Source organism: Enhydra lutris, unplaced genomic scaffold, assembly GCF_002288905.1.
Source record: "Enhydra lutris kenyoni isolate GAN:26980312 unplaced genomic scaffold, ASM228890v2 scaffoldscaffold5, whole genome shotgun sequence".
Taxonomy (NCBI): domain Eukaryota; kingdom Metazoa; phylum Chordata; class Mammalia; order Carnivora; family Mustelidae; genus Enhydra; species Enhydra lutris.
In genome coordinates, this window is record NW_019154089.1 from 49668085 (window position 1) to 49692913 (window position 24829).

A 24829-nucleotide genomic window follows, 5' to 3' on the forward strand; every position below is an offset into this window, starting at 1 on the left:
GCTTTTTTCATATATTGTCTGATTTAAATGCTTCCTACCTTTTTCCTCATGCAAATATCGTAGGACTTACCTGCAAAGCAAGAGAAAGCCCCTAAACGCAAAGTTCTAATTCAGCCAATTTAAATTTGTTACAAATAGCTACTCTGTTTAATTCATTAATTTTTAGAGGTTTTTTTCTTTGTCTTATTTTTAGATCCTATTGTTCAAATTGCAATTGATAATTCTAGAAACATTTTATATACACGTTCTGAGAAAGGAGTAATACAGGCAAGTATTAATACATTACTATATAAGGGGGGTAAGAACATCCCTGTTTTTAAGGAAGAGATTCAGTTACTCTTACCTTTTCCTATGAGCTGTGTGCTTTTTAAAGAACTTTTTAAGGGAAGGATAAAATGAAACAAGATGGGATCGGGAGGGAGACAAACTATAAGAAACTCTTAATCTCACAAAACAAACTGAGGGTTGCTGGGGGGTGGGGAAGGAAAAAATGAAACAAGATGGGATCGGGTGGGAGACAAACCATAAGAAACTCTTAATCTCACAAAACAAACTGAGGGTTGCTGGGTTGGGTTATGGACAGTGGGGAGGGTATGTGCTATGGTGAGTGCTGTGAAATGTGTAAGCCTGATGATTCACAGACCTGTACCCCTGGAGCAAATAATACATTATATGTTAAGTTTTTAAAAAATCTTTTTAGGGCTCCTTTGTTTATGAAATTTCAAATCTTTGATGTTTCCATATCTGTGTGAAGTGCCTAAATTGAAGGATCCCTAAAAAGGAAGAGTGTATTTAATATAATTTTTTCTAAAAGTTTATTTTCTAAGTATATGGGTTATAGTTATGTTTAAGTGGGTACAATTTTTTATTCACAGGTATATGATTTGGGCCAGGATGGACAAGGAATGAGCAGAGTTGCCTCAGTTTCACAGAATTCTATTGTCTCTGCTGCTGGAAACATTGCTAGGTAATTAATTGTTAGGCATTTCGTTTGTACAAGGTATATCAGTATACTATATATGTGCAGCATACTAAAATTATTTCCTCTTCAAAATATATCTAAAGGGTAAGGAATGTTGAAGAAGATGGCGCTACAGGTTATGTTTGAAACAGCTCCTAGAGAAAGACTTATGTTAATTCTAATGTAGGATGGTTTGAAACATAAGGCAGACTGGTTTTTTTACAGTGTAAAGTACAACTTGATTTTTCCTTGGATTTTTAAGCTTTAGGTGGTCTGTATAGGCAATTACAGGAGTTGTCATTAGGAAACTACATGTCTCAAAGTTTCCCACTAGTAACTACTTCAACCATTATTTATCTTATTTATTTATTTGAGAGAGAGGGCAGAGGGAGGGAGAAGCAGACTCTCTGCTAAGCAGGGAGCCCAACGCGGGGCTCGATTCCTGGACCCTGGAATCACCACTTCAACCTTTTTAACAGGCCTGCGTAGTATGAGTTTAGTTGGTCTGATAATTGACACAGGGGCAGTTTGGGAATACAGAACTTTACAGTTGTATTGTGTTCACATTGTATTCTTGAGGAAACTGAAACTAAGGGATGTTATGATTTGTCTGATTTCTGACTCCTAGATAAGTAACGGTACCCAAGTTACAAGCAAACTCTTCAGACACTGTGTGCTGTGATTTATTTTATCACAACTAATTTAGCTCAGCTGCAGAAATTCTCTTTACATAACAAAGACCTCACATATTTAACTTCAGTTTTCTATGTGCTTAGGTCATTGCTGCATTCACCTATCCTAGCAAAAAATCAGTGCTTTCGTAGCTTTTCAGTGACAAAAAAATTCTTAAGGCAGACAATCTAAAAGGGTTTCCTTTTTCTTCTCCAACTTTACTTTTTTTTTTTTTGGAAATGTTTTCAAATCCACAGAAAAACTAGAAGAGCAATGGTAAAACTGATAACACCTTATCAAATTATCCAAATTCAGCAGTTGTTACTGTTTTCCCTTATTTGCTCATTTTCATTCTTATGAGCTATTTGAAAGTAAGTTGCAGACATGACTTTCACTCTTAAATCCTTCAGCTTCCGTGTCCTAAGTCTCTATTAAGCACAATACCAATTCCACACCTAAAAAACTTGGTAGTTTTGTAGTATTATCTTGTAATTGTACAGTTCATATTAACATTACTTAACAGTCCCAGAAATCTTCCATAGCTGTTTTTCTTTCCATTTTTCCCCAGATTCAGTCAGAGCCCATGAATTATATTGGTCATTTGTCTTATTAATATACAACAAATGTCTCATCATCTTTCTTTTTTCCCTAAATACTCACATTTGGTGGGGGGGGCAAGAGTCTTATTTGTGGAATATCCCAATTTCTGAATTTGGGTCGTTTTTTGTGTGTTTGTTTGTTTGTTTGTTTTTCATTATCATTAGATTCAGGTTTTGTTTTGTTCTGTTTTGTTTTGTTTTTTGCCAGTATTACATAGGTGATGTGAACTCCTTGCAGCATTACATCAGTAGGCACATAATCCCAAGTTTTTCCACTAGAATAGTTGGTTAAGGTGCTGTTTACCAGATTTCTCCATCATAAAGTTTCATTTTTCTTTCTTTTTAGTTAGTGTTAATCTTTATAATGATAATTTGATGCTCTGAGAACACCCCATTCCTCATTAACCATTTATGCAGTGGAGTTAACCTTCTTTTATGATCTTTGAGAAAAGGGTAATGTCTAACAAGGTAAACTCGTATTCAGGGATTTTTGCCTGCTCTTGCTGCTGTTATATCATTTTTCTAAGAAGTTAGTCTTGTTTTAGCATATTAGACTTTAGTTTTTTTTCCTTTCTCCTAGGACCATAGATCGTTCTGTTTTTAAGCCAATTGTTCAGATAGCAGTGATTGGAAATTCTGAATCACTGGACTGTCAGTTATTGGCAGTCACACATGCAGGTATGTTGTTTAATTTATATGTCTGCTATTGCGTTTGGAACTTGATGATCCTCGGATTTGGAAATTTATGATTAGAAATGTATTTTACTTCTGTATCAATTTTCAACATATTAATAATTCATAAAATTAAGGATTTTGAAAATTGGAAGATTCTTCTGGTGTTGTCTCCTCATGTTATAGATGAAAAACTAAGCCAGAACAGTAAAGTGGCTGATATTCTGCGACAGAGCTTGAATAAGGAAAAGGACTCTCTTGGCTTTTAGTTGCAGATTTCTTCTGCTAAAATGTGTTGATTGACCTGTCAATTCCAAGTGACAATTTCTTGGAACTCTACTTCAGGTGTTTTTACACATGGTGATTTAAGATTAGTCAGCAAAGTGATTCTATGACTTTTTAACAGGTGTCTGTATTTCACTGTTGAATTGCATCAATAACACAAGGACCTCAAGTCTTTCATTTTGTTACTGACGTATAATTTTATTCCGTCATCAGGGGTAAGGTTATATTTCAGCACTTGTCCATTCAGACAACCATTAGCACGACCTAATACGTTGACACTGGTTCATGTCCGCTTACCTCCTGGATTCTCAGCGTCTTCAACAGTGGAAAAACCTTCAAAAGTACATAAAGCTCTTTACAGTAAAGGTAGGTTCTGATATCCTTTCAGATTTAAGATTGAATTTTTTAAATTGTTAAAGTGTCATTTGAGCCATTTGAAATTAATAAATTTTCCAGTAAAATTTGGAATATTTTAATTTCTTACACTAATTATGCCCTTATCACCTATAACAATCCAGTGGACTTAAGGCTGATATCACTAACGTCAGTATAAAGGGAATAAGTTAGCAGAAGGAGCTGGAATTGAGCACAGGAGAGTATATTTCAAAATCAACTAATATTGCTAAGATGATACTTTTATGGTTTACTCTGTCATTCCACTAGTAACTTCATCATTTTTATTCATGATATATTGAGATGATCAGTACATGAAATTCTATTCATTGAACATTAGGTACCACTGATTGAAAGTCACATTTTTAATGTACTAAGTATACTTTTTTAAGTCAATTAAATTCATAAGCTCATTGATTGGAAAATATATCCTAATGTCAGAAATTTAAGATGTGAAAAAGTGTTTACTTGAAAGAAATGAAGTATAAGATCTGGAACACTTAATTGATTCTACCCTATCAATGATTATATGTCCTTTCAAGGGATTAATTTTTTTTTCATTTTGTGACTTGTTTACTTATAACAATGCATGTTATATATGTATGTTATACATATTAATGTTAGTAATTAATATTTTTAAGATCATTAGGGATGCATGTTTTTTAGCATCATATAATAAGATTTTATGTATTAAACTTCTAGGCATCCTACTGATGGCAGCTTCAGAAAATGAAGATAATGACATCTTGTGGTGTGTCAACCATGATACATTTCCTTTCCAAAAGCCAATGATGGAAACCCAGGTAAGTTATCCTGAGAATCTTAATTTTTTATATAATTTATTATTTTAAGTAAAGAATAAAATTATAAGAATCTTTATGTTGTGATAACATTTATTTTGAGCAATCATATATGATTAGAAATCATATTGAAAAGTGTATCCTATTAATTCTTTGTTTTTCTTCTGTGAGGTCAGAAGTCATTATGGTAATCATTAAATATATCTTTAAACATTGGAATCGTTTTAGAATCTTGCTCACAATGTACCTGAAAATGCATATACATTTTCTGAAATGACTTTTGTGCCTTTTAAATATGTTTTTAGTCATTTAATTATGAGGTCATCTACTACAGTTATGGTTAGATTTGTATCTTTTTTGGGATGCCTGAGTGGCTCAGTCAGTTGGGCATCTGCCTTTGGCTCAGGTCATGATCCTGGGGTCCTGGGTCTGAGTCCTATGTCAGGTTCCTTGCTCACCGGGGAGCTGCTTCTCCTTCTACCTGCTGTTCCCCCTGCTTGTGTGCTCGCTCGCACTCTCGCTCTCTGACAAATGAATACATAGTATCTTTTAAAAAATAAATAAAAGAATTGTGTCTTTTTAAATATATTTTATTTATTTTAGAGAGAGAGTGTGTATGTATGTGGGGTGGGGGAGGGGCAAAAGGAGAGAGAATTTCAAGCAGACTCCCTGCTGAATGCCGAGCCTGATGAAGGGTCCATCTCATCACCCTGAGAACATTACCTGAGCCAAAATCAAGAGTTGGACACCTAACTGACTGAGCCACCCAGGTGCCCCTTAGAATTTTATCTTAATGATGCCTTTAATTTGTAGTTCCGCCTAAAGATTTGTTTATTTAAGGGTGCCCCTTAATTATAGAAATTTTTGAACATAAAAAAGAATAGAGGAATGATAAAGTGAATCCCACATTAGACAATTACCAACATTATCCCCATCTTGTTTTCATCTCTCTTCCCTGCATATACAAATGTCCACACATAATCACGTAATTGTGTTTTAAAAGCAGATACTACTGCACATTCCATGAGATTGATGTACAGGTCCTGGATAGGGGTGCAGCCCCTGCCTATCCCAGCCGTCTCACACCTTGGCTGCTCATTTCAGCCCTCAGCACAAAAGGAGCTAAGGAGTGTCCAGCACCTCCAAGGATATGGCTAGGGAAGACTAGCTCTGGTTCCCACTGTTGGTATACCCTCTTTCACCCCATTTATTTCTCCTAAATGCCCTTGCATAGCCCATGCTTCCTGCCCCCTGAGGATGCTGATCAAACCAGATAGACCAACGTCCACTAGGGTATGAATGTCTGAGACTCCCTTTGGAATCCTCTCTTTAAAGGTATTTTGTTTCCAGGTGCTGCTGACTACTTCTGGTTATTCTCAAATTTAAGCCCTTTTTGTTGTGGGGAGCAGGAAAAGGTACATAGATGGGAGGAGGTAGAAACCATCCCTAGGGATGGGGGAGTGGTTTGAATAGATTTCTTACAAGTTTCTGAAATGGCCCAAGGAGCTGGGGTAGGGGCAGGTGGTAGGTAGGTATGGAGGCAAGAAGCACTTTTCTCAAATTCTTTCCTTTAAACTTTTCTGAGCACTGATTATGAGTCTCATGTCGTGATAGACTGTGAGGATTCAGAACTGAATAAGATACAAACCCTGTCCTGATGGGAGCACAGTGTTAGGGAATGCAGGTTTGAATTTTGCCTCCAGTTCCTTAAAACTGTGACTCAAAGGATTTAGTATGTCTCTGGCTCTCAATTACCTTGTCTATTATAGTTGTAATAAAAACTACCTCTATGAGTTTGTTGTAGGATTTAATGAGTTCATATGTATAAAGCACTCAGCACACTGCCTGGCACACAGGAAATAATAAATGATAACTATTAAATTTTTTTGAGCTAAATCTGTACAGCATCTCATTTCATTTGTATAGTACTTGAATTGTTCCCAAATATGGACTTTTTTTTAAAGAAAAACAACTACCAAATATAAATGTCATGCAAATTGTATTCTCCCTATAACAGCTATAAAAGACATTGGTACAATGCAAAATTCTATATTGGTTGGACATTAGATTATTGTTAATATTCTTTAATGTTACAGTATTGTGGTTGTATAAGAGAACATCCTTATTTTTAGGAGATGCATGCAAAAGTATTTGGCAGTGACGTATGATATCCAGCACATTCAAATGGTTCAGTTAAAAGATATATATAGGTAGATAATATATGTATATTAGATCTATATATATGTATATATATATATATAAATCTATATATTAGAGAAAGCAGATATGGCAAAATGCTAACAATTACCGAATCTACGTATTGGGCATATGGATAGTTACGGTGCTTGAAACATTTTTAGATGCTTGAAATTTTTTATAAATTTAAACACTTTAAAAAATAGCTTAGAAAGCAAAACCTTCAGAAGAGAACAAAAATCTAAACATCAGCAAAATGTAAGTATTAACCTATCCAGTCTATCCCGGAAAGATGGTAAAATAGTTTTTGGTTATCGAAATAATTAAAATTTTAGTAAACACTATTTACAGTTTATCTTAAGAAAATTTTGCCTTTGCCGCCTTTTATGAAGGATTATTATCATAGAAGCTGGCTTAATTGAAGGAATAGACTGTAGAGCATTAGATAGAAACAGGAAATGTTCACATTCATGTGTTATTAATTTTTTTTTAAAGATTTTATTTATTTATTTGTTAGAGAGAGAGAGAGAGAGAGAGCACGAGCACAGGCAGAGTGGCAGGCAGAGGCAGAGGGAGAAGCAGGCTCCCCCCAAGCAAGGAGCCCGATGTGGGACTCGATCCCAGGACGCTGGGACCATGACCTGAGCCGAAGGCAGCTGCTTAACCAACTGAGCCACCCAGGCGTCCCCATGTGTTATTAATTTGTAAAATTCTGCTTTTCCTTAGAAATTAGGTCTATATGTTTTTTTCCTTTTTGGAACATTTGCTTTATGTAACTTTAATAACAGGTATAAAAAGTTTATTTCTTTTGCATAGATGACAACCCGTGTTGATGGTCATTCCTGGGCTCTTTCTGCAATAGATGAATTGAAAGTAGATAAAATAATTACACCCTTAAATAAGGATCATATTCCAATAACTGACTCACCAGTTGTAGTACAGCAGCACATGTTGCCTCCAAAGAAATTTGTTCTCCTCTCAGCACAGGTATGTACATACTCTCTTAAGGTAGAGACAAAAAAGAAGTGATGTTTAATGTTAAGTATTCTGCTATATTTGCTTCATAGAGTCATTAAGTACTTTAGGAATGTTTACTCCTAAAAGTATTCTTGAGGAATAGTTTGTAACTACCAAAAATGCAATGAAAAGAACTTGCTGTTTATAAAGTGTTAACATTTTTTCTAAAGTAGCGTTTCTATACCAGTGTTCAGCAGCATAAAACAAAATAACCTAAGTTTATTTTTATACTACTCACTTATTAAAACATATTTAATATTTGATTTTGGAATAGTGATGAATTTAAAATTCAAATGGTATAACGAGTATACAGAGCAATATCTCCCTTCCAGTTGAGGTTACTTTCCTACAGACAGCCATGTCATCAGCATCTGTGTATCCTTCCAGAGGTGTAGATACACAAACAATGAAGTATATTTCTAAATAAATGGTAGTGTATTATATACATTGTTTTATATTTTGTTTTTTGTATCTCAAATATATATTTTAGGGATCTGTCCATATCATTATATAAAGAACGTTCTCATTCTATTTTGTATTTGTAAGGTTTTCTTTTATATGAATGTATCCTATTTAACTAGGTTCCTATTAGTGAATTATTTTTTGCTGTTCGTAACACTACAACCTTATGTGTGTATCATTTTCTGTGTGTGTGAATAAAGCTGTAGAATTATATCTGCTGGGTGAAAGAATATGTGTGTTTCTAATTTTGATAGATTTTGCCAAATTCCCCTGTATTCATATATCCGTGTATACATTCACTATCGATGAATATTGAGTGCCTGTTTCTTTACATCCTCTCCAAATGTAATATACCATTTTATTAAGAGTAAGATGGACAGTCTTTACAAGTGTTTATTTTTCTATGGACTATCTATTCCTATTTTACTAAGTTCTCTTTTTCATTTTGATTTATAGAAGCTCTTTATTAATGAAACTTTTTATAATTTTAGTATCATATTTTTCCTGGTGTGTCATTTTATTTTGTTTATTGAGATTTTTCCCATACAGGTAAGCATATAAGTAGTCAACATTTTCTATTATTTTTTTTTGAGATTTATAAAAGTAGTTAAAAAAAAAAAAACTTCCTCATCCTCTATTTAAAAAAAAATTCACCCATAGTTGCTTTTAGTACTATTATAGTTTTATTTTTGTCCTTTCAATCTCTGATCTATTTGGAATTTATCCTGATATATGATTAAGGATCCAGCTTCAGTTTTTTCTAAATGGACATACTTATACCAACATAATTAGTGGATAATCTAACTTTAATCCTCTGGTTTGAGGGACAGCTTTTATCATATTCTAAATGTAAGTATTTACTTGAACCTATATAACAACTTTCTAAATTTAATAAGTAAACACTGACCTCCACCAAAAAATAAATTAAATAAGGTTTTTGCTCTGTAGATACAGCGTTTTATAAACCTGTGTTTTATGCATGGTAATAGCAAATGCGAATATGTTTTATGTGTTACAGAGCAGTGTTTTCCTATTAAATTTTCTTTAGGCATATATAGATCTAGTATAGGTTGGGAGTTGAAATGTAGATGTTCTTTTGGCCAGTTTACTTTGTATTATTGAAGGGGTTTTTTTGTTTGTTTTATTGATTTTATTAGATAAGATAGGAGGATCAGTTGATGCTAGCCGTGCTTGATAAATCTGTTATTTATGGTTGTGTTTTGTTTTGTTTTAACTGTTTAGGGAAGTCTTATGTTTCATAAACTTAGACCTGTAGATCAACTGAGGCATCTACTTGTGAGTAATGTGGGTGGAGATGGAGAAGAGATCGAAAGATTCTTTAAATTACATCAGGTAATTATTTGTACTTTTTAAAAAATTTTATGGTATTTTAAAGAATAGAACAATAGAATAAAGAATAGAACAATAGGGGCGCCTGGGTGGCTCAGTGGGTTAAGCCGCAGCCTTCGGCTCGGGTCGTGATCTCGGGGTCCTGGGATTGAGCCCCGCGTTGGGCTCTCTGCTCAGCGGGGAGCCTGCTTCCTCCTCTCTCTCTGCCTGCCTCTCTGCCTGCTTGTGATCTCTCTGTGTCAAATAAATAAATAAAATCTTTAAAAAAAAAAAAAAAGAATAGAACAATAGAACAATGAGAATAATGCCTGAATTTTATATAAGTTAGGATCAAAATACTGTAATTAATAGGTAATCTTAGCAGTCTTCCTTTCTTTACGTTGGTCATTATGTGTATGCTAATATTTGGGAGCAGTATTAATAAGTAAAGCTTATACAATAAACTCAGATTTTTATTTGCTATTATTAATAAGTTCTTATTAAAGTATACTAGTAAGAGATTCATGTTCAAGTTATACGATAAATGCATTTTTACTAAGACAAAGGATATTTGTGGACAAATCTTTTTTTTTTTTTTTAATTTTTAAATTTTTTTTATTTCTTGCCAATGAGCTGATGAAAAAATTTGGGGCAATAGTGATAAGGCCATTAGTATTTCAGAACCATTGCTAGAATTGAGAAGGTAAAACTCAGAAAGCTTAAGATCAAGCCTGTTAGATCAAGGTGCCAGGGTTGCTCAGATGCTTAAGCGGCTGCCTTCAGCTCAGGTCATGATCCCAGAGTCCTGGGATCAAGTCCCGCATCAGGCTCCCTGCTCAGCAGAGAGCTTGCTTTTCCCTTTCTCTCTCTGCCTACTTGTGCTCTCTCTCCATCTCTCTGTCAAATAAATAAATAAAAATCTTTTTAAAAAGATAGAATATCAGATCAAAGTTAAATACAGAGACATTAGATTCAAATCACCAGCTCTACCACCAGGGTAGATTAGATTACCTGAATTCTGTGAACTTCAGTTTCTTCATGTCTATAACAGGCATTAAAATAGTGTATGATGTGAGAATTAATTTTTAATATAAAAATTAACTTTTATTATAGTTATTCTTAACTATTTTTATTTTATTTATTAACTTTATTAATAATTTTTTATTTATTAACTATTATTTTAACTAAAATAACTTCTATGGTTATTATATTTATTATAGAATTAACTTTTAACATAGTACCTGGCACATGACAGGTACTTAATAAATAGCTATATTGTTATTATTTTTGTAAAGGTAAAAAGACTATGAGAAAAAAAAATTAGGGGACTAAACTACGAACTAAAATAGAATCTAGGTAAAAAGAAAAAACATCCTTTAAAGATAGTGCCTGTGATAAACTTTCTCCTTTTTCAAACCAACTGATTTCACTCACTTAGCAGATATAGACTGAGCACCTACTCTGTGCTAGGCACAAATTGAAACACTGGATACAAAAATAACCAAAACTTTTTAAACGTTTATGTTTAATATAAGGGAAGAAAACTTTTTTTTTTTTTTAACAGGAAGACCAGGCTTGTGCAACCTGCCTTATCCTTGCTTGTTCCACTGCTGCCTGTGATAGAGAAGTATCTGCATGGGCCACTCGGGCTTTCTTCAGGTATGTCAGTTTTTTGTTCTTAGCCACTTTTTTAATGATTGCTTTGGTCAGTGTGATAGTTTAAGGGCTTACCAAACAGTTGAAGAACTATATAAGCAAGATACTAAAATCTTTTTGCAAGACTGAAATCTGGAAAGACTATAATACTAATAGAAGTAGGTAGATTAGCACAATGTATGAATTGTTACCCTTGCTCTGGGTTCTGTTCTCCAATTTCTTCTGTCTAATCTTTTTTCTACACCTCTTTCTACTTCAGTTACCATATCTTTTTTACTTCCTAAAACACTGTACCTATCCTGCTTTATTTGTATCATTGGCATTGAGGGATTCTGAATCACTTCAAGGAAACTTGGTATCAAAACAATATTTTTATTTGGAAAATAGCTGCATGTAAGAATTTGAAACGTGATTTGTTTAAAACAGTTTTTCAAGTGCTGTCTAACCACAATTTGGCATGGAAATTACAGAGCCATACACTCTTAAGTAAATTCTGTGCTTTGCTAACCCTTCTTAGAAACTGCTAGAGTCCTTTATAATTCTTTCTGGTGGAGATTCAAGTCAACAATGTTTAAGTAAATGTTGTATCTATGCTTATAGGTATAAGCACTGTAAACACAATACCATAAAGCCTCTAATGTTTAAAGCATTTATTTGGGAGCTAGCAGGATGTGGAACAATTCCAGCTTTTAAGGTGGATAATTTCACTGAATAAACTCAACCTCTGTTGTCATAAAAACAGGTACGGTGGGGAAGCACAGATGAGATTTCCAACCACTCTTCCTGCTCCAAGTAACGTTGGTCCCATCTTGGGGTCTCCTGTCTACTCTAGTGAGTACAAAGTACTGAAATGAGACTATTTCTAATAGTTTGAATTTTAGAAACTGTGTAGCATATTTTCATGAACAAACCTTTTCATTATATTTTATTTACTGCTATTGTTTTATTGGGTGAATAATTCTATAGATGCTGACTCTTAAAAGCGATGGTATACTGAGTTCTTTTAGTTAGAAAACAAAATAACATGTAACTATTAGTATTTACAGAACTCATTTGTTATTTATCCAAAAGGAAGGAGGTGAATGATTAAATAATAAGTAAACTCCTACCTCAGTGTTTTCCAAAGTGGGAATTGTTAGAAAGTTCCTGGGAAATGAGTGGAGTCCCTAAATCTTAAATATTTCATGGGGGCACCTGGGTGGCTCAGTTACTAAGCGTCTGCCTTCAGTTCAGGTCATGATCTCAGGGACCTGGGATTGAGCCCCGCATCAGGCTCCCTCCTCAGGGGGAACCTGCTTCTCCCTCTCCTGCTCCTTCTGCTTGTGTTCCCTCTCTCGCTGTGTCTCTCTCGGTCAAATAAATAAATAAAATCTTTAAAAATAAATAAATAAATTTTTCACGGATGGTGCCACTCCTCACTCATGCTTAGAAACAGCGTCTCTGCCTAATTTAATCAGATTTAAAAGATTTAGAGGTTATTTTATAAATTTTGATTTTCTTTTCTTTTTAGGTTCTCCTGTTCCTAGTAGTAGTCCTTACCCAAATCCATCATTTTTGGGAACACCATCTCAAGGTACCTCTTTTCTTTGTTTTATACTGCTACTACTAGTCTTTTTGAAGAGCTAACACTGTTATCCTTAAAGCTTAGTGAGAGAAGTATTAACTTGCCCTAGTCTCTTGCAAATAATGTAATTGAGTAGAAGTTACATCCAAACAAGTATGGATGTCCATGAATGCCTTTGCATAGAATCACTTGTAGTAGTATACCTGAAAGCTCCTTATTTGGGGACCAGGATTCAAGTTTTAGCCATGAAATCTGTATGATTAGCTCTCTGATACCCGACGTTAAGGAGGGGTGACCAGAAGCTTTCTTGCCCTTTATCCTGCATGCCGACACTTGAAAGTCTGCCTGGGAGCATCCATCCAATCTGAGTCTCTTCTTATCAGGAAAAACCAAATTCAGTATCTGATTATTCCAGTATTTTTATAAATATTCTTGCCTTTGGGCCTAGATAAAGAGGCTTTGGTTATTGAGGATGGTGAATGTTTAAGGTTAAATTTAAAGATTTGTCTTTCTTCCATTGTGTACAAGGTGTACATCCTCCTGCCATGTCAACTCCAGTGTGTATCTCAGGAAACCCAGCAACTCAGGCTGCAAGTATGAGTTGTATGGCTGCACCAGAGATTGTGTACTCTGGAAAACACAATGGTATTTGCATTTACTTTTCTCGAATCATGGGGTAAGTTTTGCATGGAATAACCAACTGTTGCTCACCTTGTCTTGTTTTGTGTAGTTGAATATTTTTAACTAAATTTGGGACATCATTTATTCCTGTTAAATTTTACTTATAGTTGTTTTAGCTCACTTATTTATCAATATGATTGTTTTCTATTTTCTAAACAATCTATGATTGTTTAGCTTTTTTTTTTAAATCATCTAACCATCTATATTTGTTGTTGTGTTTTATATGTATGCATACACATATATATTAACATACAGTGTTACAAACCACCCCATTAACTCAGTGAAGTGTATCTGCAAGTCAGCTAGGCAGTTCTGGTTTGACTGAGCTAGACTCACTCATTTATACACATTCAGCTGTCAGGTTGAAGAGAGTTCTGTCAATTTTGTCTGGATTCTCACATATTTAGGGTCATGTTTATATGCTGGTCTAGAATGGTCTCTGCTGAGGCAATTGGATTGTTTTCATATGCTCTGTCATCCTCCGGCAGGTTAGCCAAGGATTACTCTTCATTTGGTGATGGCAAGGTGAGACAGGGGTAGACATTTGCAAAGCTTCCTGATGCCTACCTAAGTTTAGAGTTGGCTTACCATCATTTTAACCTCATTCACTGGGCCAGGGAAACATCTCCATGCCAACCCAGATTCAAAAATAGAATCCAGTCAAAAATGGGAAATACACTCATTATGAGAGACACATCAAAGTCATCTTGTAAAAAGGATAAGTATAAGGAGAGACAAAGAATTACAGCCATTTTTGCATTAGTCTACCATATCATTTAGTTAATTATCCTGTCTGTTCTATATTTGTCTTAGATTTGAAATGAATGCTTTCATTAGAATCATTTGCTTAAAATGTGAAACAGTGCAACACGCTTGTTTACAATCATTGCCCATAGTCCTTTGATTTTTCTTTAGCAGTATTTCATTATGTGAAATAACTTAGATATATCAGGTTTAGAAATTTTCTTATTTTCCATTCTTTTGGATAACTTTGTAAAGTGTTAAATCATTGCTGTACTTTGACAAACACACAAAAGAATTTACTACATAATGTATTTGTTTTTTGTTTGCACAGCATAATTATTAAAACATTTTTTATTTCAGAAATATCTGGGATGCTAGTTTAGTTGTGGAGAGAGTATTCAAGAGTGGCAACAGAGAAATCACTGCAGTAAGTGTATCATATAATGCATTTCATTGCTGTGTGTAACCAGTTTATGATTTAATTGTATAAATAGATTGTTTCACATTTCTTGGTGTTATAAACAAGATGCAGTGGTTTTTCTTTTATGTATATGTTTGTGTTCATGTCCGATAAACTCTCCTTGCCCTGGGTGAAGTCCCAGCTCTGTCACTTACATAAATGATGAGTCATTTTCTTAATATTTCAGTCTGATACCTCACTATAAGAAGAGAACATAAGACCTCTTCCTCTTAATGTTGTTGTGAGTGTTAAACAGAATAAGTCCTAATGCTTAATATTACTCAGAGCTACTATTTAGTGTTTTGCTTATATGCTCCCGAACTCCATGAACCCACTACTAATTTCCGTGCATTAGTATACTCTCTGGAGTGCTGTAAGAATAGATCCTGTAGGGGCGCCTGGGTGGCTCTGTCGGTTAAGGTGTGCCTTTGGCACAGGTCATGATCCCAGAGCCCTGGGATGGAGCCACACTTGGGGTTCCCTGCTCGGCAGGGATCCTACTTCTCCCTATTCCCCCTGCTCGTCTCTCTTACTCTCACTCTCACTCGTGCTCTCTCAAATCAATAAATAAAATCTTTAAAAAAAAAAGAAAAAAGAATAGATCCTGTAAAACTTTTTATTATCATAAATTCAGGTAGTAAATATTTTTTAACATGAAATATGAATGCAATTTAAACTTTGTTCTTTTTAAATCTGAAAGTTACCAAATATTTTTTCAATTCTGATACTTTTTAAAGTTCACATTTCTAAGAAGAAGAATATATTTATTTAACATAGTATATGATTCCATTTATATGAAGTTCAAGAACAGGCAAAGCTAACTGTTGGTGACAATAAGAAAAGTGGCTACCGGGCACCTGGGTGGCTCAGTGAACCCACTGAGCTCTGTCACTCACATAAATGATGAGTCATTTTCTTAATATTTCAGTCTGATACCTCACTATAAGAAGAGAACAATAAGACCTCTTCCTCTTAATGTTGTTGTGAGTGTTAAACAGAATAAGTCCTAATACTTAATATTACTCAGAGCTACTATTTAGTGTTTTGCTTATATGCTCCCGAACTCCATGAACCCACTACTAATTTCCATGCATTAGTATACTTTCTCTCTCTGCCTTCGGCTCAGGTCATGATCTCAGGGTCCTGGGATCGATCCCCGTGTCAGGCTCTCTCCTCTGCGGAAAGCCTGCTTCCCCCTCTCTCTCTGCCTGCCTCTCTGTCTACTTGTGATTTCTCTCTCTGGGTGTCAAATAAATAAAATCTTTAAAAAAAAAAAAAAAAGAAAAGTGGCTACCTGGTAGATGGAATGACTAGTGACTAGAAAGGAGCATTAGGGAACTTCTTGGGTGTTGGAAATATTCTATATTATGGATTGGATGATGACTGTATTAAAACATAAAAAGCTATCAATTACTGTATGTCAGTTATACCTAAAACAAAGCAGAGCGGGATGGGAGGGATGTGGGTATCTAGCCCTTTATTCTGGTCACCAAGCATAAATGATTACTATTAATGAAGATAGGAAACTTAAAAATTGAAACTTGACATTCAATTATAAAGTATGTTTTTTACATATACAATTTTTCAAGTGTTTTAAAGCTTTTAAAAATACTTTTTTTCTTACAGATTGAAAGTAGTGTTCCCTCCCAGCTGTTGGAATCAGTGCTGCAAGAACTAAAAGGTTTGCAAGAGTTTCTAGACAGAAACTCCCAATTTGCAGGAGGACCCTTAGGAAATCCAAAGTAAGAATAAATAAGATTTATTTGCCTATTATTCCTTTTTCTCTCTGAGATAGAATTCTTGTTATAAAATTCATCCTTTAGGGGCGCCTGGGTGGCTCAGTGGGTTGGGGCCTCTGCCTTCGGCTCAGGTCGTGATCCCAGGGTCCTGGGATCGAGCCCCGCATCTGGCTCTCTGCTCGGCGGAGAGTCTGCTTCCTCCTATCTCTCTCTGCCTGCTTCTCTGCCTGCTTCTCTGCCTACTTGTGATCTCTGTCAAATAAATAAATAAAATCTTTAAAAAAAAAATAAATAAAATTCATCCTTTAAATTTTTAGTTCAGTGGTTTTTAGTATATTTATAAGTTGATGCTATTATCACCTCTAATTCCAGCATATTTTCATCATGCCAAAAAGAAACCCTTTATCCATTAACAATTACTCTGTGTTCAGGCCCCAGTAGCAATAATACTATAGAATGGCTTAAACAACAACGTTTATTTCTCACAGTTCTGGAGGCTGGAAGTCTGAGATCAGGGTGCCAGCATGGTTGGGTTCTGGTGAGGACCCTCTTCCTCATTTATAGGCAGCTGCTTTCTTTCTGTGTCCTAACATGGCAGAGAAAAAACTAAGTGACAGGCTCTCTGGTCTCTTATAAGGCTATTAATCTCATTGTGGGGGCTTCACTCTCATCAGCCGATCTAAACCTAATTACCTCCCAGGGGCCCCACCTCCTAATACCATCACTCTGGGAATTGGGACTTCAATATTGAAATACAGTGGGACACAAACAGTCCATAGCACTCCCTGTTACCTGTCCCTAGCAACCACTGATTTATCTGTGTCTGTGGACCTGCCATATTCTGTATCTTTTATGTAAATGGAAATGTGGCCTTTTGTTTCTGGCTTCTTTGAGCATATTTTCAAGTTTCACGTGTTTTAATATGTATTGGTACTTTGTTTCATTTTTCAGTTCATCGGGTGATGCTTATTTGGGTGATGTTAGCTTTTTGGTTTCTATGAAAAATGTTGATGTGAACATACCTATAGAGTTTTTGTGGGGGGTACACTTAGGATAAAAAAAATTTTATTATAGAAATAATATGGGCTTTTTGTAAAGATTTCACTTTACTGACCAGAAAATTTATGATCTGAAATATAAGAGTATAAACTATATGAAACATATAAAGGTATTTATTTAAAACTGCAAATAGAACACTTTCATAGGTCCTCCCCTGACAAACCCTGGGGCCAGGATTTGGTAGTTGCTGCTGAAAGAAAACCCTTGATTGCATCCTTGCCCTGTGACTGTGCCAGTTGCAGCTGTCACTCAGTGGGACAGAGAGACTGTTCTGTGACATCATATTCAACATTGTATCATTCTCCTGCTGCTCGAACCTTAGGTCTTCTCCCTAAAAAAAAACAATAATAATAATTAAGAAAATTTTTTTTAAAAACTGCAAATAGAATCTAAATAGGCACACTTTTATGAAACATTATATACACTCATTGTTTTATATACTATATGTACTGTATATATTGTATATACTCACTATGTAGTTTAGAACTTTCCAAATCAGTGGAATAAATAATTTGTATATTGGCTGCATATTTTTCCATTATTTATACGCAAACATTTAATGTATAACTCTACTAATAATTGTAGTGTTTCTGTTTTTTCATGTTATAAACAAGGTGCACTGGTTACTCCTCTTTTTTTTTTTTTAAAGATTTTTTTTTTTTTTTTTTTTTTTTTTGACAGAGAGAGAGAGAGATCACAAGTAGGCAGAGAGGCAGGCAGAGAGAGGAGGAAGCGGGCTCACCGCTGAGCAGAGAGCCCGATGCAGGGCTCGATCCCGGGACCCCGAGATCATGACCCAAGCCAAAGGCAGAGGTTTAACCCACTGAGCCACCCAGGTGCCCCCACTCTTCTTTATACATATTTGTGTACTTGTTCAGTAATCTTCAATGAATTTCTTGAGAAATAGAATTATTGGGTGTAAGGACTATTTTTTAAAATGTTGATATGTAGGGGTGCCTGGGTGGCTCAGTGGGTTAAGCCTCTGCCTTCAGCTCAGGTTATGATCTCAGGGTCCTGGGATCGAGCCCCGCATCAGGCTTCTTGCTCGGCAGGGAGCCTGCTTCTCTCTCTCCCTCTGCCTGCTTGTGCGCTCACTCGCTCTCGCTCTCGCTCTCTCTCTCTCTCTCTCTCTGACAAATAAATAAATAAAATCTTTAAAAAAAAAAAAAAAAGACGAACATTAAAAAAAAAAGTTGATATGTAGTATTTAGTTGTCTCCTGAGAAAGTTATACCAATTTTCTTTATTTTGAGCCTTTGGAACACTCTATAAAGTATATCTTAATATATAAATTGATTTCTCCCTTCTTTTGTTAACATAGTTTAAAAGTCTTTATCTTTTCATAAGATGGTTTAACCTCTTCCCATGTTTGGCATTAGTTTAATGTTTGATCTTATTCTCACCATCCTGAATTTTGCCTTTTGTTGTGTGTTTTGTTTGTTTTTCTTTCCTTCCCCATCCCCGTATTTTACTGGATTGATCAGACTTCTCCCTACCCCAAACAGATTTAGAAGTTTTATATGTGATTTTCTTTCTCTAGTAGTTAGTTTTAAATTCTGAAAAATATATATCTCTGTCAGCATTAGTAATTGGACAGAGCTATTATTACTCCTTTTTCCCCTACCCTCCACCAGTATCCTTCTTGGAAATTATCTGGAATTTTAGTTATAAGGTATTTTTTCTTTTTCTTTTTTAACATTATATTCTTATGTTAATAGTTTCTTAGCAGTTTATTGAAGTTTACAGTTATAACTGAAGTTGTCTGTTAATTTAATACCCTGCTACTTTTCTATTTCTCTTCAGTTAGTACTTTTTTCATTGAGTGTTTTGGGTTTTTCAGATATATAGTCCTGTCATCTACAAATAGAGATAATTTTACCTTTTCTTTCTAGCTCTGGTTGCTTTCTCCTGTCTATATAGGCTGATATCTCCAACACAGTGTTAAATGGTAGTGGAGATACAGTGGGCATCTGGGTCCTGCTCCTGACTTCAGTGAGAAAGCTTATAGTGTTTCCCCATTAAAGATCGTGCCTACGTAGATAGTTCATCATACTAAGAAAGTATTCATCTATTTCTGTTTTTTTTTTAAGATTTTATTTATTTATTTGATAGACAGAGATCACAAGTAGGCAGAGAGGCAGGCAGAGAGAGAAGAGGAGGAAGCAGGCCCCCTGCTGAGCAGAGAGCCCCATGTGGGGCTCGATCCCAAGACCCTGAGATCATGACCCAAGCCGAAGGCAGAGGTTTAACCCCCTGAGCCACCCAGGCGCCCCTCTATTTCTGTTTTATTGAGTTTCCATATAAAGTGAGTATTGGAATTTGTCAAATGTCTGCATTTTGCAGAGATGATATTTTTTTCCTTTTATTAACAGATTTTCTCATTTCAACCAACCCTTCATGCCTGCAACGTTAGTTTCACTGAGTATTTGTTAATAGCTTCTTAAGATGTAATTTATATGCCACAAGATTCACTTATTTTAAATGTTTGACTCTGCAAATTTTAGTAAATATATAGAATTGTGCAACCATCAATCATAATCCATTTTGGGAACATTTTCTTCAACTCAAAGACATTTCTTTAGTCCATTTGCAGTCATTTCCACCCCTTAGCCTCAAACACTTACTAATCTATCCTATCTACAGATTGGCCTATTGTTGACATTTCGTACAAATGGAATTATATAATTTGTGGTCTTTAGAATCTAGCTTTTTTTGCTTAGCATTATTTTAAGGTTCATGTTCGAGGTCCAGGTTGCAACATAAATCAGTACTTCACCCCTTTTTATTGCCTAATGGATATGGGATTGTAAGGTCATAGTCATTTTCTCTCAGATTTTCATTTACAGTTTGTTCCATTTTCTTCCTAAACTTTAATATTGCAGAGGAAAAATACATTGCCTTTCTGATTCTCATTTCTCTGTAATGACTTGTGTTAGCTTTGAAGGTTTTTATGCTCTTTGTCTTTATTACTAAAAATTTAGCAATTTCACCATGTCTTCAGTATGTCTTTTTTCGGTGAGTATTGAGAACTAAATTTTCTCAGTAAGCATTTAGAACTAGACTAAAGCCTTGGTGAATTTTCTTCTGTTATTTTTTTTATTATTATACTATCTGATTACTTCCCTTCTCTTGGGAAAATCCTATTTACTCTCCTGGATCTAGCCTCAGTTTCTTCTCTTTTCTTCCATAATTTCCTTTCTTCCATTTGTTATGGTGGTGGTGGTTCTCTAGATTACAGATTACAGAATTCCTAGAGCTGATGTTCTTGATCATTAAATAAATAAATATATATATATATATATATATATATATATATATTTTTTTTTTTTTTTTTAAGATTTATTTATTTACTTTGTTGGGCAGGGGCATAGGAGAGTGAGAGAGAGAGAGAGTGTCTTAAGCAGATTCCACAGTGAGCGTGGAGCCTGATGCTGGGCTCGATCCTACAACCCTGAGATCATGGCCTAAGCTGAAACCGAGAGTCTGGCATTTAAGCAACTGCGCCACCAGGGGCTCCAATTATATTTTAAATAACATCTATTTAGGAACACCTGAGTGGCTCTCTCGGTTGAATGGCTGCCTTCGGCTCAGATCATGAACCTGGGGTTCTGGGATCTAGTCCTGCATCAGGCCGCCTTTTCAGCAGGGAGTCTGCTTCTCCATTCCCCTGCTTTTGTGCTCTTACTTGCTCACTCTCTATCCCCCTCAAAAAAAAAAAAAAAAAAAAAAATAGCATCTGTTCAATTTCTCTGATACATTTTTTTCCTGGCCATTATATTTTTAGTTCTAAGATCTCTTTTATTTTCCATTTTTCATGAGTTAGCACTTACAACGTGAATACCAGATTTCATGAGATAGATTACCTGCTAAAACAAACAACAAGACTGACATTCTCCAGAGAGCTGATATATACAGCAACATGGATGACTGTCAAATATATGATGCTATAGAAAAGAAGCAGAATAGATTTATATTATGTACTGGAAAAGGCAAAAACTGTAGGGGTAGGGGAACCTAGGGGTAGGGGCTCCAGGTGAAGCATCTGCCTTGGACTCGGATCATGGTCTCAGAGTTCTGGGATGGAGCTCCGCATTGGGCTCTCTGCTCATCGGGGAGCCTGCTTCTTCCTCTCCCCCTGCCACTCTCCCTGCTTGTGCTTTCTCACTTCCTTTCTCTGTCAAAGAAATAAGTAAAATCTTAAAAAAAAAAAAAAAAAAAAAAAAAAACTTATGGCGTAAAGAAGAGATTAGTGGTGGCCAGGCTTAGGGGTGGGAAGAGGATTTGGATGCAAGAAACAGCACAAGAGAATTTGAGGCATGACGGAACTGTTCTGTATCTTGATTGAGGTGGTAGTTATATAACACTATGCATCTGTCAAAACTCATAAAACTACACATGGAAAAGGTAGATTTTATTATGTAACTTGAAACCAAAATGTTGCTCATCTTTGAAGGATGCTAGAAACCAATCCATTACTTTTAAATTTGGCGGATAAAGAGAAAGAAGCAACCACTTATCTAGCCTTTCTGAATAAAAATGGTCATCACGATAACCAAATAATTGAAACTTTAAGCATCCAGGAGGTTAAAATAATTCAGTTTTAAATCATCATTTATTTGCTTTACTATTCTACTACTTCACTATTCTGTAAAGGAAAAGAATATTAACAATGTATCCCACCTCATTTATATTAAATATTCAGAATAGGCAAACTTAAAGAGACAAAAGTAGGCTAGCAGTTACTTAGGGTAGGGGTGGAGAGATAGGGATTGACTGCTAATAGAGAATGGGTGAAAATGTTCTAAAATCAGATTGTGGTGATAGTTGCACAACCCTGTGAATGTATTTTGAAAAACTAAATTGTGTACTTTAAATGGTTGAATTGTATGATGTATGATTTATATCTCAGTAAAGCTATCAAAAACACAAATACACATTCTGAAATTTGTTTCAGTACAACTGCCAAAGTGCAGCAGAGGCTGATAGGATTCATGCGTCCTGAAAATGGAAATACCCAGCAGATGCAACAGGAGCTGCAAAGAAAGTTTCATGGTAAGTTACTTCTCATATCAGTTGACTGTACATGACCCCCATAAAGAGTTTTATTTATCAAGTAGAAAACAGTGGATTGAATAGAAAACAGTGAACATTTCTTAATAAGATCTGGTTTTTGATAACACAAATATTTTTTATTAAAATAACATCAGTGTGGTTAAGAAAAGTGGACTGTATGGCTTTCATGTATTTTCATAACTTTCAGCCCATTAAGTTTTTTCTTTTCCTTTACAAGAAACATGATAACCTTTTTTAAAATAAGTTTTTAAATCGTAAAATAGACTACAATTTTAACCACATTCACTTGGTTGTGCAAATGTCACTACTATCCATCTCCAAAACTTTTTTCATCTTCTTAAAAAACTCTGTACCAAACCAGTAACTCCCCATTTCCCACACCATCCCAGCCCCTACTACTGTCAATCATTCATGTTTTTTTGTCTCTGAATTTGACTACCTAATACACTTCATATAAGTGGAATTATACAGTGACCCCCTTTGCATCTGGCTTATTTCAGCTAGCATATGTCTTCAGAGTTCATCCATGTTGCGGCATATGTCTGAATTTCCTTTCTTTTTAAGACAATATTATTCCATTGTATGTCTACAGAGGTTTCCCCCTGCTGTCTGAAAGTAGTGTTCCTATGAAACCTTTCATAAGCCAAAATGGTGGCATAAAGTTAGGAAGTATTTACCATTAAATTATATGGAAAAATTTTTGAGCATTCCCAGTCCCCAAAAAATAACCTTTCTTGGGCTTTTCTATTCCGTAGGACACTTTTTTTTTTTTAAGTTTATTTACCTTTTTTAGTAATCTCTGTGCCCATTGTGGGGCTTGAACTCACGACCCTGATGAGATCAAGTCACATGCTCTTCCAACTGAGCCAGCCAGGTGCCCAACCTTAGGACACATTTAGAGATAAAGCACAGAATTCCATAGACACATTGCAAAGTTGTGGCAGCTTGATGCTGAGGTGATGTGTGTGGTTTCTGGGAAAGGGGTATGGCAGGGTGCATGCTGCCTCTGTAAAGGCTCACTGCAGAACAAACACTGAATACTGGGTTTAGGGTATTGTATCGTGAAACCAGAAAAAAAAGCTTGGGTTTTTGAACACTTGGGTTGCTTCCACCTTAGAGGTATTGTAAATAATTCTGCTATGAACGTGTTGTATAAATATAAATTTGAGTCCTTGCTTTCAGTTTTTTTGTTATGTACCCAGAAATGGAATTGCTAGATCATATGGTAGTCAGTTTTTTAATTTTTGAAGAACTGCCATACTGTTCTCTATGTACCATTTTACATTTCTGCTCGTAGTGCAGTAGTATTTCAATTTCTTCACATCTTTACCAGTTATTTTTCTCTTTCTATAATCTCCATCCTAGTGGATACAATGTGGTATCTCATTGTGGGTTTTTATTTGCATTTTCCTAATGATTAGTGGCACACCTTTTTATAAAGTTAAAAATGTGAATCAAATTTTTGGTTGGTTTTGGTTTGTTTGTTTTTTTTTTCTGTTATAAATAGTAACAATCAAGGAAGGAGCAAGGTAATGGAAAACTTAAAATCATCAATTACTCCAGAAATAGTTTGGAATAATAATAAATCATTGCTTAAATTTTGCCTGCCATTTGGTTTTTTAAAAGAATTTTTGTGTTCTGTTTGAGCCATTTCTGGCTGATAGATCCTTGCTAATTAAGACCCAGCCATTTACTCTTGTCTCTTCCTGCTAAATCTAGTTTTCTGTTTACTATTTCATAAACATTTTTTCATTACTGCTATTGGTACTTCAGTAAGGTCTTAAGACTGACAATACCAAGCATTGGTAAGGATTAAAACCAAAGGAGGGTTCAGATTGCTGGCACATGTACACTGAAACGACTACTTTAGGGAGCAGTTTGATCATAGCCTATAAAAGCTGAAAATACATGTATATTGAAACCCAGCAGTTTCACTTCTAAGGATACATTGTATAGCAGTCTTTATCAGACTTTTTTTCTTATGGTAAGAAATGCATTTTATGTTATGACCTTCATGTTTGAAAGCATATATACATAACTGAAACAAAATTATAGGAAATAACTACCTGTTTTACACTCTAATATTTTCCTTTTTTATTTTATCTCCTTTTTCTTTTTTTTTAAGTAGGCTCCATGCCCAGTGTGGGTCTTGAACTTAAAACCCTGAGATCAAGTGTTGCATGGTCTACTGACTGAGCCAGCTAGGCACTCCAATTCTCTTTCCTTTTTAAAGGGGGGGGAGGTAGCTGTCATGACTGACTGAATTGATTTCATGACTTGCCCACTTATTTATTTATTTATTTATTTATTTATTTTCACCAATTTATCTTAATCCAGAGTTTGAGGAACATAGTCCTAGAGAAATCTGATGGTGCTTTTCAGGAGTCCTTTCTTAAGGATGTTTATTGCATTATTGTTTTAGTAGCAAAGCATGGGAGATAACATAAATGTCCTTAAGGTGGAAAATG

At 35.1% G+C, this 24829-nt stretch overlaps 1 protein-coding gene across 2 annotated transcripts in view; it reads left to right on the forward strand.

The window, feature by feature from the left end:
• LOC111141065 (nucleoporin 155) overlaps positions 1-24829 on the forward strand; it is a 63898-nt gene that overhangs the window by 14487 nt on the left and 24582 nt on the right. For both annotated transcript variants that reach the window (XM_022493393.1, XM_022493394.1), the window contains exons 8-21: positions 194-267; positions 876-967; positions 2813-2910; positions 3403-3555; positions 4285-4385; positions 7395-7565; positions 9300-9410; positions 10951-11045; positions 11785-11873; positions 12553-12615; positions 13135-13282; positions 14392-14458; positions 16118-16233; positions 22243-22340. In XM_022493393.1, coding sequence (XP_022349101.1) covers positions 194-267; positions 876-967; positions 2813-2910; positions 3403-3555; positions 4285-4385; positions 7395-7565; positions 9300-9410; positions 10951-11045; positions 11785-11873; positions 12553-12615; positions 13135-13282; positions 14392-14458; positions 16118-16233; positions 22243-22340 — 1476 coding nt within the window. The remainder of the gene's footprint in view (positions 1-193; positions 268-875; positions 968-2812; positions 2911-3402; positions 3556-4284; positions 4386-7394; positions 7566-9299; positions 9411-10950; positions 11046-11784; positions 11874-12552; positions 12616-13134; positions 13283-14391; positions 14459-16117; positions 16234-22242; positions 22341-24829) is intronic.